The sequence below is a fragment of the Hypanus sabinus genome, chromosome 20 (assembly GCF_030144855.1).
Source record: "Hypanus sabinus isolate sHypSab1 chromosome 20, sHypSab1.hap1, whole genome shotgun sequence".
Classification (NCBI taxonomy): domain Eukaryota; kingdom Metazoa; phylum Chordata; class Chondrichthyes; order Myliobatiformes; family Dasyatidae; genus Hypanus; species Hypanus sabinus.
In genome coordinates, this window is record NC_082725.1 from 738,099 (window position 1) to 754,998 (window position 16,900).

The 16,900-nt window shown below is 41.3% G+C and overlaps 1 protein-coding gene across 1 annotated transcript in view; it reads right to left on the reverse strand.

Moving 5' to 3' along the window:
- LOC132378218 (insulin-like growth factor 2 mRNA-binding protein 3-B) overlaps positions 1 to 16,900 on the reverse strand; it is a 180,902-nt gene that overhangs the window by 32,457 nt on the left and 131,545 nt on the right. The window contains exons 8-9 of the mRNA XM_059944929.1: positions 15,637 to 15,759; positions 15,413 to 15,548 (exon numbers count right to left, since the gene is read on the reverse strand). Coding sequence (XP_059800912.1) covers positions 15,413 to 15,548; positions 15,637 to 15,759 — 259 coding nt within the window. The remainder of the gene's footprint in view (positions 1 to 15,412; positions 15,549 to 15,636; positions 15,760 to 16,900) is intronic.

The window sequence follows — 16,900 nt, forward strand, 5'->3', positions numbered from 1 at the left end:
TACTCCAAATTAGTCCTCAACAACATCTTACAGAATTTCAACATAACATCCTATCTTCTGTACTTAATACATTGATCTATGAACGCCAACGTGCCAAAAACTTTCTTTATGACACTATCTAGCTGTGATGCCACTTCTACAATAATGTACCTGTATTCCCAGATCTCTTTGTTCTATCACACTCCTCAGTGCCCTACAGCTCACTGTCTAAGACCTAACCTAGTTGGCCCTAGCAAAATGCAATCTTGGTGTCATCTGCAACTTTGCTGATCCAGTTTATCAATGATCTGGATGATAATGTGGTTTACAGTTGCAAGAAAAATTTGGGAACCCCTTGCAATTACCTGGTTTTCTGCATTAATTATGCATAAAATGTGGTCTGATTTTCAGCTAAGTCACAATAACAGACAAATCCAATCTGTCAAAACTAATAGTACACAAACAATTGTGCTTTTCATGTCTTTATTGAACACATTGTTTACTCATTCACAATCCAGGCTGAAAAAAGTATGCACACACTTGTGTTTAATAACTGGTTAGAACCTCCTTTAGCAGCAATAATCTCCTACAAACATTTCTTACAGCTGCTGATCAGACTTGCACAGTGACAAGGAGATATTGTAGACCATTCCTTTATACAAAACTGTTTCAGTTCATCAATATTTTTTGAGATACTTTGCATGAACAGCCCTCTTCAGTTCATGCCACAGCATCTCAATTGGGCTAAGGTTTGGACTCTGGCTTGGCCATTCCAAAATACAAATTTTCTTCTTTTAAAATCATTCTGGTACTGACTTACTCATGCTTTTCTGATCATTGTCTTGTTGCATTATCCAACTTCTATTAAGCTTCAGGTGATGGACTGTTACCTGACATTCTCCTGTAAAGTGTCTTGATATAAATTTGAGTCATTGTTCTCTCAGTGACTGCAAGCTGTCCAGGCCCTGAGGCACCAAAGCAGCCCCAAATTATGATGCTTCTTCCACCATGCTTCACATGTTGGAATGAGGTTTTGGTATTGGTGTGTAATGCCCTTTTTCCTCCAAACATAGGAATGTGCATTTCTGCCACAAAGTTCAATTTTTGTGTCACCTGTCCACAGAAGATCGTCCCAGAAGCATGTGGGGCATCCAGGTGGTCTTTTGCAAACTTGAGACATGCAGCAATTTTTTTTTCCAGAGAGCAGTGGTTTCCTCTGTGGTGTCCTTCCATGATCACTATTCTTGTTCAGTGTCTTTTTTTATAGTGGACACATGAACAGAGACTTTAGCAAGTTCTAGAGATTTCTGTAAGACTTCTGCTGTTACCCTTGGTTCTTTTTCACCTCTTTCAGCATTGCACACTGTGCTCTCAGTATGATCTTTGCAGGACACCTACTCTTAAGGAGAGTAGCAACAGTACTGAATTTCCTCCATTTCTAGACAATTTCTCTTACTATGACTGATGAACACTCAGGGCTTTAGAATTGCTTTTGTAGCCTTTTGCAATTTCATGCATTTCTACAATGCTTCTTCTTCTAAGGTCCTCTGCACACTGTTTTGATCGTGGCATGGTGCACTAAAACAGATCTTTCTTGAGAAAAGCAGGCTCTATCAGTAACCTGTGTGTATTTTTTTTTTAAAAGAGCAGGGCACCTCTACAACCCACACCTCCAATCTCATCTCACATCTGACTCCAAATAGCTTTTGTAGAATGCAATACCCCAGAGGTTCACATACTTTTTAAAATCTTGACTGTGGTTGCTTAAGTGGTGCACTCAGTGTTGACAAGACATAATACAATTGTTTGTGTGTTATTAGTTTTGGCAGATTGCATTTGTCTGTTATTGTGACTTTCTGACCACATTTTATGAGTACTTAGTGCAGAACACCAGGTAATTGCTAAGAGTTCAAAGTTTTTCTTGCAACTGTAGATGACAATCAACGAAGGACCCAGCACCTATCACTGCAGCACACTACAGCCTCCAGTCAAGAGGCAACCCTCTATTACCACTCTGGCTTCTTCCACAAAGCCAATGTCTAATCCAATTTACTACATCATCCTGAATGCCAAGTGACAGAAACTTCTTGACCAACCTGCCATGAGGGACCTTGTCAAGTGTCCATGTAGACACCATCCACTGCCTTGTCCTCAGCCACTTTCATGGTGACTTCCTTGAAAAACTCTACAAGATTGGTTAGATGTGACCTACTACAACAAAGTCATGCTGATTATCCTTAATCAAGTCCATTTGTATCCAAATACTGAGATATCTAGTTCCTTAGAATACCCTACAAAAACTTTCCCTCAACTGATGTCAGACTCACAGGCCTATAATTTCCTGGTTTCTGTTTTAAAGAGTGGAACAACATTGGCTAATTTCTAATCCTCTGGTATCTCTCTAGTCACTAAGGCCCTTGGGATTTATCCATCCTGATTTGCCTCAAAGTGGCAAACACCCCCTCCTCTGTAATCTGCACATGGTTCATGTGCAGTTGATGCCACTTTGCCTCACTGCTATAGACTCTGTATCCAGCTCCTGAGGAAATACAGGTTCAAGAAATGTGTTTAAGATCTCCCCCATCTGTTTTGGCTCCACACATGGACTACCATTCTGATCTTCTAGAGGACCAAGTTAGTCCCTTGCAATCCTTTTGCTATTAACATACCTGTAGAATCTCTAGGATTCTCCCTCACCGCGTCTGCTAGAGAAACTTGCCTTCTTTTGGCCTTCCTAATTTCTTTCTTAAGCGTTCTCTTGCATTTCCTGAAATCCGTAAGCACCTCATTTGTTTCTTGCCCACATCCTTTCTTTACCTTAAGAAGGGCCACAATAACTCTTGAAAACCAAGGTTCCTTACACTTGTTACCTCTTTATCTTCTATTCTGACAGGCACATACAAGCTTTGTACTCTCCAAATTTCACCTTTGAAGGGTTCCCACTTTCCAAGTAAATCTTTATCAGAAAATAGCACATCACAATCCACATTTGCCAGATCATTTCTGACAACATCAAAAATTAGAGTATATCAGTGGGTTGCTGGACATCCTGTGCTCTTTCTACCCATAACCTGCTCTATAAATATAACCATATAACAATCACAGCACGGAAACAGGCCGTCTCGGCCCTCCTAGTCCGTGCCGAACTCTTAATCTCACCTAGTCCCACCTACCCGCACTCAGCCCATAACCCTCCACTCCTTTCCTGTCCATATACCTATCCAATTTTACCTTAAATGACACAACTGAACTGGCCTCTACTACTTCTACAGGAAGCTCATTCCACACAGCTATCACTCTCTGAGTAAAGAAATACCCCCTCGTGTTTCCCTTAAACTTCTGCCCCCTAACTCTCAAATCATGTCCTCTCGTTTGAATCTCCCCTACTCTCAATGGAAACAGCCTATTCACGTCAACTCTATCTATCCCTCTCAAAATTTTAAATACCTCGATCAAATCCCCCCTCAACCTTCTACGCTCCAATGAATAGAGACCTAACTTGTTCAACCTTTCTCTGTAACTTAAGTGCTGAAACCCAAGTAACATCCTAGTAAATCGTCTCTGCACTCTCTCTAATTTATTGATATCTTTCCTATAATTCGGTGACCAGAACTGCACACAATATTCCAAATTTGGCCTTACCAATGCCTTGTACAATTTTAACATTACATCCCAACTTCTGCACTCAATGCTTTGATTTATAAAGGCCAGCGTTCCAAAAGCCTTCTTCACCACCCTATCTACATGAGACTCCACCTTCAGGGAACTATGCACTGTTATTCTTAGATCTCTCTGTTCCTCTGCATTCCTCAATGCCCTACTATTTACCCTGTATGTTCTATTTGGATTATTCCTGCCAAAATGTAGAACCTCACACTTCTCAGCATTAAACTCCATCTGCCAACGTTCAGCCCATTCTTCTAACTGGCATAAATCTCCCTGCAAGCTTTGAAAACCCACCTCATTATCCACAACACCTCCTACCTTAGTATCATCGGCATACTTACTAATCCAATTTACCACCCCATCATCCAGATCATTTATGTATATTACAAACAACATTGGGCCCAAAACAGATCCCCGAGGGACCCTGCTAGTCACCGGCCTCCATCCCGATAAACAATTATCCACCACTACTCTCTGGCATCTCCCATCTAGCCACTGTTGAATCCATTTTATTACTCCAGCATTAATTCCTAACGACTGAACCTTCTTAACTAACCTTCCATGTGGAACTTTGTCAAAGGCTTTGCTGAAGTCCATATAGACTACATCCACTGCCTTACCCTCGTCAACATTCCTCGTAACTTCCTCAAAAAATTCAATAAGGTTTGTCAAACATGACCTTCCACACACAAATCCATGCTGGCTACTCCTAATCAGATCCTGTCTATCCAGATAATTATTAATACTATCTCTAAGAATACTTTCCATTAATTTACCCACCACTGATGTCAAACTGACAGGTCTATAATTGCTAGGCTTACTTCTAGAACCCTTTTTAAACAATGGAACCACATGAGCAATACGCCAATCCTCTGGCACAATCCCCGTTTCTAATGACATCTTAAAGATCTCCGTCAGAGCTCCTGCTATTTCTACACAAACTTCCCTCAAGGTCCTGGGGAATATCCTGTCAGGACCCGGAGATTTATCCACTTTTAAATTTCTTAAAAGCGCCAGTACTTCCAACTCTTTAATTGTCATAGGTTCCATAACTTCCTTACTTGTTTCCCACACCTTATTCAATATCCTTCTCCTTAGTGAAATCGTTCAAAATCTCTCCCATCTCCCTCGGCTCCACACACAGCTGACCACTCTGATTCTCTAAGGGGCCAATTTTATCCCTCACTATCCTCTTGCTTTTAATATAACTGTAGAAACCTTTTGGATTTACTTTCACCTTATTTGCCAAACCAACCTCGTATCTTCTTTTAGCTTTTCTAATCTCTTTCTTAAGATTCCTTTTACATTCTTTATATTCCTCGAGCAATTCCTTTACTCCATGCTGCCTATATCTATTGCAGACATCCCTCTTTTTCCGAACCAAATTTCTAATATCCCTTGAAAACCATGGTGCTTTCAAACCTTTAACCTTTCCTTTCAACCTAACAGGAACATAAAGATTCTGTACCCTCATAATTTCACCCTTAAAGTCAAAATCCAAATACGAAAACACAGGTCAGAGCACGAAGACTACAAGTTTGTTAATATGGAACCCTAATGCTATTCTTTAACTACCAATTCACCCCAGCAGCTCTCTCTCCCCTTCCCCCACCCCTGGCTGCCAGCTTCTTTAAATTGCGCTTTCGGATTCCAGACTGAAGCAGTCCTGAAAAGGGAGCAGGTCCAGTTGCGCTCTAAATGGAGATTGACAATGGCTTGGCACACTAAATAAAGGAAAGCTGGGTGGAGAGAGGGAGAAATAACAAACAAAATCACAGGTGCATACAGAGTGCATACACTTAACATCTTATATTCCATCATGGGATTAGGAATATTGTGGTGAGGCAACGCACCAGTTTTATGCTTCAAGGACTGCTTGAAAATTAATCCGTTAGAATTAATTTTCCTACTATTTTCACTATTATTACGGGCAAGGACATGGCAGATGGAAAAGTGTCAGGCACTATGGTTATCCATTTTGGTAGAAGGAACAAAAGAGTAGACTTTTCTAAAAGGGCAGAAAATTTAAAAATCTATGGGTCAAAGGGTCTTGGGAGTCCTTGTGCAGGATTCTTGATTGGACATGGCATCAATGGTTACGGGAAGAAGGCCAGGAACTGGGGTTGAAGAAGAGATAGAGAAAAGGATCAGCCATGATTGAATGGTGGAGCAGACTCGATGGGCCAGATGGCCTAATCTTGCTGCTATGTCTTTGGTCTTATTCCCTAAAGATTGATTTGGAAGTTGAGTTGGTGGTGAAGGCAGCAAATGAAATGTTACACTAATTTTGTGAGGAATAAAATATATAAGCAAGGATGTAATGCTGCGACTTTATACAGTGGTGCTAGAAAGATTGTGAACCCTTTAGAATTTACTGTTTCTGCATAAATATGACCTAAATTGTGATGAGATCTTCACACAAGTCCTAAAATTAGACAAAGAGAACTCAATTAAACAAATAACAAAAAAACATTATACTTGTTCATTTATTGAGGAAAAATTATTCAATATGACATGTATTTGCTGAAAAAAAAGTATATGAACCTTTGCTTTTATAACTATTGCGACCCCTTTGTACAGCAATAACTTCAACCAAACATTTCCAGTAACTGTTGATCAGTCCTGCATGCCGGCTTGGAGGAATTTTAGGCCATTCCTCCTTACAAAACCACTTCAACTTTGGGATGTTGATGGACTTCACTGCATGAACTGCTTGCTTCAGCTCCTTCCACAACATTTCTATAGGACTTTGGATCAGGATCTATAGGATCAGGACTTTGACTCGGCCATTCCAAAGTATCTTCTGCTTTAACCATTCCTTTGTAGACTGATGTGTGTTTAGGGTTGTTGTCTTGCTGATGAGCCACTTTCTCTTGAGCTTCAGTTCACGAATGGATATGCTGACATTCTCCTGCAGAATTTGCTGGTACAACTCAGAATTCATAGTTCCATCAATGATAGCAAGCTGTCCTGGTCCTGAGGCAGCAAAGCAGGCCCAAACCATGATACTGTCACCATCATGTTTCACAGATGGATGAGATTCTTATGTGCTGGTATGCAAAGTTTGCTTTTTGCCAAACATAATGCTTCTCACTTAAGCCAAAAAGTTCTATTTTGGACTCATCCATACACAGAACATTTTTCTAATTGTCTTCTGGCTTATCCATGCGGTCTTCAGCAAACTTTAGACAAGCAGCAAGTACTTCTTGGAGAATAATGGCTTTCTCCTTGCAATCCTACCACGTATATCATTGTTGTTCAGTTTTGCCTGATGGTAGACTCATGAATACAGACATGAGCCAATGCAAGAGAGGCCTGTAGCTCCTTAGTTGCTACCATGGGGTTCTTTGTGACTTCCTGGAATATTACATACCTTGCTTTTGGGGTGTTTTTTTTTGGTCGATCACTCCTGGGGAGAGTAACAATGGTGTTGAATTTCCTCCATTTGTACACCATCTGGCAGACTCTGAATTGGTGGAGACCAAACTCTTTAGAAATGGGTTTGTATCCCTTTCCAGCCTGGTGAGCATTAACAAGGCATGACTGTGCAGGGGCGTGGACATCAGTGAGTTAGACTGGCAGGAAGAGTTTAAAAGGAGGACAGCTTTACAGAGCTGATGACAAGATAAGACTACAAGAAGAGGCTGTACTTGATCTGGCATTGGGAGATGAACCTGATCAGGTGTCGGGTCTCTCAGTGGGAGAGCATTTTGGAGATAGTGATCACAATTCTATCCCCTTGACCATAGCACTGGAGAGGGATAGGAACAGACAAGTTAGGAAAGCATTTAATTAGAGTAAGGGGAAATATGAAACTATCAGGCAGCATCTTGAAAGCATAAATTGGGAAATGATGTTATCAGGGAAATGTACAGCAGAAATGTGGCATATATTCAGGGGATATTTGCCAGACGTTCTGCATAGGTATGTTCCAATGAGACAGGGAAAGGTTGGTAGGGTACAGGAACCATGGTGTTAAAAGGCTGTTGAAAATCCAGTCAAGATGAAAAGAAAAGGTTACGAATGGTACAAAAAGCTAGGTATTGATAGAGATCTAGAAAATCATAAGGCTAGCAGGAAGGAGCTTAAGAGTGAAATTAGGAGAGCCAGAAGGGGCCGTGAAAAAGCCTTGGCGAGCAGGATTAAGGAAAACCCCAAGGCATTCTACAAGTATGTGAAGAGCAAGTGGATAAGACATGAGAGAATAGGATCAATCAAATGTGACAGTGAAAAGTGTGTATGGAACTGGAGGAGACAGCAGAGGTACTTAATGAATACTATGATTCAGTATTCACTACAGAAAAGGAACTTGGTGACTTACAGCCAACTGAAAAGCTTGAGCATATAGACATTAATAAAAATGATGTGCTGGAGCTTCTGGAAGGCATCAAGATGGATAAGTCACCGGGACCGGACGAGATGTACCCCAAACCACTGTGAGGTGAGGAAGGAGATTGCTGAGCCTCTGGCAATGATGTTTGCATCATCAATGGGGACAGGAGAGGTTCTGGAGAATTGGAGTGTTGCAGATGTTGTTCCCTTATTCAAGAAGGGGAGTAGGGATAGCCCAGGAAATTATACACCAGTGAGTCTTACTTCAGTGGTTGGTAAGTTGGCGGAGATCCTGAGCGGCAGGATTTATTAACATTTGGAGAAACATTTGGATAAATTTGGAAAAAACATGTGTAATATTGGATCATTTTTCTTTAAAAAAATGAACAAGTATTATTTTGGTGTTCTTTATTTAATTGGGTTCTCTATCTAGTTTCAGCACGCGTGAAAATGTGATCACATTTTAAATCATATTCATACAGAAAGAGAAAATTCTAAAACTCAAACTTTCTAGCACCACTGCAAAGCACCGGTGAGGCCTCACTTGAAGCACTGAGAGGAATTTTGGGCCCCCTATCTATGACATGATGAACTGACATTGGAGAGGATTCAGAGGTGATTGACAAGAATAATTCTGGGAATGAAATGGTTAATGTGAGGAACATTTGATGTCTCTAGGCCTGTACTCATTGGAACCAATTGAGTATTGAAAGACCTAGATAGAATGGATGCGGAGATGATGTTGCCTATAGTAGGCGAGTGTAGGACCACAGGGTACTGTCTCAAAATAGAGGAACATCAATTTAGTGCAGAGATGAGGAAAAATTTTAGACAGAGGGTGGTGAATCTGTGGAATTTGTTGCCACAGTTGGCTCTGCAGGCTAAGTCATTGGGTATATTTAAGGAGGAGGTTGATATGGTCTTGCGGTCAAACAAGAACACAAGATTAACCAGGTTATGAGAAGGCAGGGGAACGGGGTTGAGAGGAATAATAAATCAGCCAAGATGAAATGTCAATGCACACTCGATGGGCCAAATGGCTCAGAGTTCAAAGTATATTTATTATCAAAGTACATATGTCACCAAATACAACTGAGATTCTTTTCTTTGGGGTATACACAGTAAATTCAAGAAATACAATCAAATCAATGAAAGACCAAACCCAACAGGACAAACAAACAACCAACATGCAAGACACTAAACTGTGCAAATTCAAAAAAATATATAATAGCAGCAGTGAGAAGAGAGCATGTCCTGAATCGTAGAGTTCACTGATGATGGATATTGCTTTCCTGTAACAACACTCCGTGTAGATGTACTCAATGGTGGGGAGGGCTTCACTCATGATGAACTGCGCCTTATCCACTACTTTTTAATAGGATTTTCCATTCAAGGGCATTGGTAGGTTTCCATACCACGCTGTGATGCAGCCAGTCAATATACTTGCTACCAAATCAATAGATATTTGTGTAAGTTTAAGATGTCATGCCAAATCTTAGCAAACTCTTAAGGAAGTAGAGGCCCTGTTATACTTTCTTCATATTTGCACTTATGTGCTGGGTCCAGGACAGGTCCTCTGAGATGATAACAACCAGGAATTTAAATTTTCTAACCCTCTCCACCTCTGATCCCCAATGCAGACTGGCTCCTGGACTTCTGGTTTCTTCCTCCTTGGTCTTCCTGATGATGCACGAGAGGTTGTTGTTGTCACTCAGCCAGATTTCCAGTCCTCTTTCCTATACACTCGTTTCTTCACCACCTGTGATTCGGCCAACAATGTTATCATTAACAAACGTAAATATGGCATTAGAGTTGTGTTTCACCACACAGTCATATGAATAAAGCAAGTAGAGTCGGGTGCTAAGCACACGGCTTTGTGGTGCACCTGTGTTGATGGAGATTGTGGAGATGTTTCTGCCACCCAAAATGACTGGGGTTGGCAAGTGAGGAAACTGATGATCCAATTGCACAAGATGGTATAGAGGCCAAGGTCTTGAAGCTTATTGATTAGCTTTGTAGGGGGTGACAGTTTTGAATGCTGAGCTGTCGTCGATAAAGAGCATCTTGATTATGCATCTTTGCTGTCCAGGTTTCCCAGGGTTGAATGAAGAGCCAGTGAAATGTCATCTGTTGTGATGACAGGCAAATTGGAATGGATCCAAGTTGCTTCTCAGACAGGAGTTGTTATACTTAATCACCAACCACTCAAAGCACTTCATCGCAGTGGATCTAAGTGTTACTGGGCGAAAGTCATCGAGGCAAGTTATCAATAAGTGCAAGATGTCCAAGAGTGATTTATTTTAATGTGGGTAGATGTTGCATAACAGTCACCATATCAGATAAACAGCATCTGGTCAGAGTCAAACAGTAAGGCAAACCCTTTGAGCCCAAATGTCAACTTTCAAATATTTACCATTGTCCAGCAATCGTTAATTAGCCTCCACGTCTTCGCCTGATGGTACATGCCCCAGGTTATTCTAACTGGAGGTCTGTGATTAGTGGTGTTCTGAGACCTCTACTGTTTGTGATGTACATAAATGAACTGGATCAAAACATAGATGGTGCTGTGGATAACGTAGAAGATTGGCAAAGAATACAGCAAGATATATCAGTGGCAGATAATGGCAGAAAAAAGGCAGATGGAATTTAAATCTGCCAAATGCAAAGTGTTGCACCTTGGAATCAAATGCAAATAAAAAGCACACTGTTAAATGACAAGACTCTTAGTGCTGATGGATAAAGTGATTTTGAAGTTGATTTCAGTGCTGTGCAGAGGCAGTCGAAGCACTCCCGTGCAGGTCTGGTGAAGAGCTTTAAAAAAAAGGGCAATCTCCATAAAAGAGGGGTAATGTCTAGAGGCGTGATCATCGCGAGAGTGGTCTGACTCGGAGTGGGAAGGCTTTGGCTCAACAGGGCCTCAGCAAGAACAAATGTGGGCAAGTTCATTCCTTATTTCTTATTCTCTCAAGAGTTAAATAGGGGGTATATGTCTGCTCTGGGTGTCAGATGTGGGATTTCCTGGAGACTACCAGACTCCCCAAAGGCCACATCTGTACCAGATGCATTGTGATACAACTCAATGAACTTCAACTTGTTAGGGAAAATGAAGAGGTGATAGACAGGAGCTACAGGGAAGTAGTCACCCCAAGACTACAGGAGACGGGGGGGGGGAGAGAGGAGGAGGAGTCGACAACCTTCCAGGGTAGGCAACAGTGGCTGTGCCTCTGGCACAGAATCTAGCCTGGTGGCTCAGAAGGGTAGGAAACTGAAGAGGATGGCAGCAATACTCTATAGTTAGAAAGACATATAGACAATTCTGTGGACGTGCTAAAGAAACACGCATGGTAGTTTGCCTTCCAAGTGCCAGGGTCTGTGATGCTTCTGAACATGTCCACAATAACCTGAAAAGGGAATGTGAGCAGCCAGAAGTCATGGTACATATTGGTACTAGTGACAAAGGTAGAAAAAGGGAGGACCACCTGAAAACAATACAAGGAAGCTGATAGTCAGGACCTCAAAGTTAGTAATCTTGGGATTGTTGCCTGTGCCATGCAAAATGAAGATAGGAATAGAATGAAGTGTCAGATAAATGTGTGGCTGAAGAATTGGAGCAGGGGACAGGTTGCATTTGAACCTGAGGGGGACCAATATTCTTACAGGGAGATTTACTAGAGCTGTTGGAAGTGATTTAAACTACTATGGCAGGGGGATGGGAACCAGTATGATACAGCTGAGGATGAGCCAGCAGGTTTACAATTACATGGTGGATGAAATATGAATATAAGGACAAGCCAATGATTGGGTACAAATATAGACAGAGCAAAGAGTTAAATTGCACCACAGAGGCAAAATTCAAAGAGCAAAGAACGTAAGACTGAAAGTGCTGTATTTAAATTTAATTTAAATGCGTGTAGCATACAGAATAAGGTGGACGAACTCATGACGTAATTAGAGATTGGTCGGTATGACATTGTGGGTATCACTGAGTCATGGCTGAAAGAAGGCCAAAGTTGGGAGCTTAACATCAAAGGATATACTCGGTATCAAAATGGCAGGTGGGAAGACTAGGCAGTGGTGTGGCTCTGTTGGTAAGAGATGGAATTACATCTTTAGAAAAGGGTGACATAGGGTTGAATCTTTGTGAGTGGTGTTAGGAAACTGCAAGAGAGTTAAAAAAAAACATTATGGGAATCAAATGGTAGCCAAGATGTGGGGTGGAGATTGCAAAGGCAGCTAGAAAAGAATGATGTCACATTTGTAATGGGGTCTTCAAAATGGAAGGGGATTGAGAAAATCAGGTTGGCGTTGAATCACAAGAGAGGGAATTTATTGAATGCCTGTAAGATGGCTTTTTAGAGCAGCTTGTGCTTGAGCCTACTCGGGGAAAAGCTATCTTTTTAGATCTTATTAGGGAGCTTAATGTAAAGGATTCTTTTGGAGGCAGTGATCATAATAGGATTGAATTCATACAGTAATTTGAGAGGGAGAAGCATAACTCACATGTATCAGAATCACAATGGAGTAAAGGGAGTGACAGAGGCATGAGAGAGGAGCTTGCCCAGGTGGGTTGGAGGGGGATACTGGCACGGAAGGCAGCAGAGTAGAGACGACTGAAGTTTCTGGGAATAGTTCACAAGGCAATGGATAGATATGTCCCACAGATGGCAGGGATAGGCAACCATGACTGACAAGGGAAGTTAAGGAGTGCATAAAAGCCAAGGAAAGGGCATATAAGGTAGTAAAAGTGAGTGGGAAGTTGGATGATTGGGAAGCTTTTAAAATCCAACAAAAGACAACTAAAATAACTAAAAGATGAAATATAAGAGCAAAGTAGCCAGTAACATAAAGCAGGACACTAAAACTTTTTCAGCTATATAGAGTAAAGGGAATGAGAGTTGATATTGGACCACTGGAAAATGATGCTGGTGAGGTAGTAATGGGGGTCAAGGAAAAGGCAGATGATCTTAACGGATACTTTGCATCAGGAAGACACTAGCAGTGTGCCAGAGGTTCGTGAGGGCCATTGCTATTACAAAGGACAAGTGCTAGGCGAAATCAAAGGTCACCTGGATCAGATAGACTACATTCCAGGGTCCTGAGAGAGGTTGCTGAAGAGATTAACGGATGCATTGGTCATGATCTTTTAAGAATTACTTGATTTTGGCATGGTCCCAGAGGACTGGAAGATTGTAAACGTCACTTCACTCTTCAAGAAGGGTGGAATACAAAAGAGAGGAAACTCAACCTCAGTGGTTGGGAAAGTGTTGGAGTTGATTATTAAGGATGAGGTTTCAGGGCACTTGGAGACTAATGAAAAAATAAATCAAAATCAGCATGGTTTCTGTAAAGTGAAATCTCACCTGATACATTTGTTAAGAATTCTTTGAGGAAGTAACAAGCAGCAGGGTGGACAAAGGAGAGGCAGTGGATGTCACTTACTGTTTCAGAAGGCATTTGATAAGGTGCCACACGTGAGGCTACTTAACATAAAATCCTATATATGAAAGATACTGGCAAGGATAGAGGAATGGCCGAAAGGCAGGTGGCAGTGAGTGGGATTAAATGAGACCTTTTCTGTTTGGCTGCTGGTGACTAGTGGTATTCCTCAGGGGTCAGTATTGGGACCGTTACTTTTCACATTGTTTGTCAATGATTTGGAAAATGGAATTGATGGGTTTGTGACAAAGGTGCAGATGATACGAAGATAGGTGGAGGGGTAGGTAGTGCTGAGGAAACAATGAAATTGCCGCATGACTTAGACAAATTGGAAAAAGGGGCAAAAAAGTAGCAGATGGAACAGTGTTGGGAAATGTATGATAATTTTAGTAAAGGAACAATAGTGCAGACGATTATCTAAACGGGGAGAAAATTCAAACATCAGGGGTGCAAAGGGACTTGTAAAGACTTCCAGAAGGTTAACCCACAGGTTGAGTCTATGGTAAAAAGGCAAATGCAATGCTGGCGTTTACTTCAAGGGGAATAGGATATAAAAGGAAGGAGATAATACTGAATCTTTATAAGATACTAGTCAAGTCACATCTGGAGTAACGGTTTTGGGCCTCATATCTCAGAAAGGATGTATTGACATTGGAGACAGTCCGGAGAAGGTTCACAAGGATGGTTCTGGGAATTAAGGGGTTAAGACATGGGGATAGTTTAGAAGCTTTTGAGCCTGTACTCACTGGAATTTAGAAGAATGCAGGGAGATCTCATTGAAACCTACTGAACGTTGAAAGGACTAGATAGGGTGGATGTGGAGAGGGTACTTCCTCTTGTGCGAGTATCCGGTACTAGAGGGCACAGCTTTATAATCAACGTTCTGCTTTTAGAATGGAGGTAAGGATTTTTTTTAGCCAGAGAGTGGCAAATCCGTGGAATGCTCCGTCACAGACAGCAGTGGAGGCCAACTCTGTGGGTATATTTAAGTTGATAGTTTCCAGATCAGTCAGGGCGTCGAGGGATATGGTGAAAAGGCAGGTGTATGGGGTTGAGTGGGATCTGAGATCAGCCATGATGGAATGGTGGAGCAAACTCGATGGGCTGAATGGTCCAATTCTGCTCCAATGACATGCTATAATTTCCCAGCTCCATGGAAGTGGCTACACAAGTTGATAGGGTGGTTAAGGTGGCATATGGCGGCTTGCCTTTATTAGTCGAGCATGGAGCTCAAGAGTCAGAAAAGTACGTTGCAGCTTCTCAAACTCTGGTTAGGCTGGGTCTGGAGTATTGCAAACAGTTCTGGTCACTGTGATAGGAAAGCTGTGGAGAGGGACAGAGGAGATTCACCAGGATGCTTACGGGCATGAGCTGTAAGAAAAGGCTGGATAAACTTGGTTTGTTTTCTCTGGAAAGGTGGAGGCTGAGGGGATACTTGACAGGGGTTGATACAATACAAGAGGCAAAGAAAAGAGTAGATGGTATCTTTTTACCTGGCGTTGATGTGTGGGACTAGTATATTACACAGGAAGCGGTGGCTGCCTGCAATTTTCTGCTTGGGGTGGTGGTGGAGACAAATACAATAAAGGCATTCAAAAGCCCCTTAAGAGAGGGAAATAAATGTGCAGGAAATGGAAAGCTATGGACATTGTGTAGTCAGAAGGGGTTAATTTGGGGCATTTAGTTATTAATGCAATTAGTTTGGCCAAAGGGACTGTTCCTGTGCTATACTGTTCTATATTCTATATGCCACTCTGACACTTGTAAAATTTTGCAAATATAAAAGGGGGAAAAATTACATGAATTTCAATGACAAAACTAACATCGATTATTTAAAATTACTAGTCTTTTAAGCCACATAATTCTGCAAAAGTTATCCAGAGGCAGCTTGTGGAAAAAACTGAACGATCTTAAATGACAATAGACTGAATTCTTATTGTCATGTCCCCTGAGATTCAGTGAAAAATCTGTGTTTACCAACCACTGGCTGGTTACTTACATTCATAGCAGTCATATCATTTTCATACGATTCCCTAATTTTTTTCATAATTTCTTCTTCAGCTCTGGAACATGCTTCAATGCTGCTTTTTATTGTGATGGTCCTCTCTGGGTTGTACAGAGTCAAGTCCTGTAAACTGCAGAACCAACAGTGTAAAAATTCATGTGCTGTGAAGAGGAAAGTTAAAGGATCAAAAACTGAAATGTTGTTTTTCCAAAACTTACGGGGAAATGGTGATTTTAGTGTCCGTATCTTGCTCGATTTTTTTAAGGTTTCTTCCTTCTTTCCCAATGAGTCGTCCCACGAAGTTGTTGTGTGCTAAGATTTTTAAAGGGATTTCTTCTGTGCTGAAATGGTGTAAAAGTCTGATTTATTCCCAAGTAATTTTTGAGTGGTGGGGTAGAGATCGTCACATCATATGACATGGAATATAACCAACGAATTTCTGAGTATTCTGGTTAGTTCAGCTTAAACAAAATATATCGAAACAGTCCTTTGTCTCACTCAGCTGTCAGGACAATACAAGAATAAATCGGTCTTCAAAAACTATAAGATCATAAGGAGCAGAATTAGGCCATTCAGCCCATCAAGTCCACTATGCCATTTCATCATTGCTGATCTCAAATGCCATTCAACCCCTTATATACATGCCCCCTCAACATATCCCTTGATGCCCTGACCAATCAGTAATCTATCAACCTGCTTTAAATTTACTCACTGAGTTGGCCTCCATCGCTGTCTGTGGCGGAGTATCCCATAGATTCAACACTCTTTGGCTAAAAAATATTCCTTGTTACTTTTGTTCTAAAAGGTTGATCCTCAATTTCGAGCTGTGCCCTCAACTTCTGAATACCCCCACCAGAGGGAACATCTTCTCCACTTCCATCTTATCTAGTCCTTTCAACATTCGTTGGATTGAATGAGATCCCCACACACTCTTCTAAATTCCAGTGAGTACAGGCCCAAAGCTGCCAATCATGTTAACCCCTTCATTCCCAGAATCATCCTTGTGAACCTCTGCTGGACTCTGCAATGACAATACATCCTCTCTGAGATAAGGGGCCCCAAACTGTTGACAATACTCCAAGTGTGGCGTGACTAGTGTCTCAGCATGATCTCCTTGTTTTTATATTCTATTCCCCTTGAAATAAATGCCAACACTGCATTTGCCTTTTTTTTTTAAACCAGACCCCCTTTGCACCTCTGATATTTGAGTTTTCTCCCCATTTAGATAATAGTCTGCACTATTGTTCCTTTTACCAAAATGTATCACATATTTTCAAACACTGTATTCAATCTGCCACTTCTTTTGTCCATTCTTCCAATTTGTCCAAGTCTTGATGTAACTGCATTGCTTCCTCAGCGCTGCTACCACTCCACCTATCTTAGTATCATCTGCAAACTTTGCCACAATACCATCAATTCCACTATCTAAATCAATGTGAAAAGTAGCAGTCCCAATATTGACTTCTGAGGAACACCATTAGT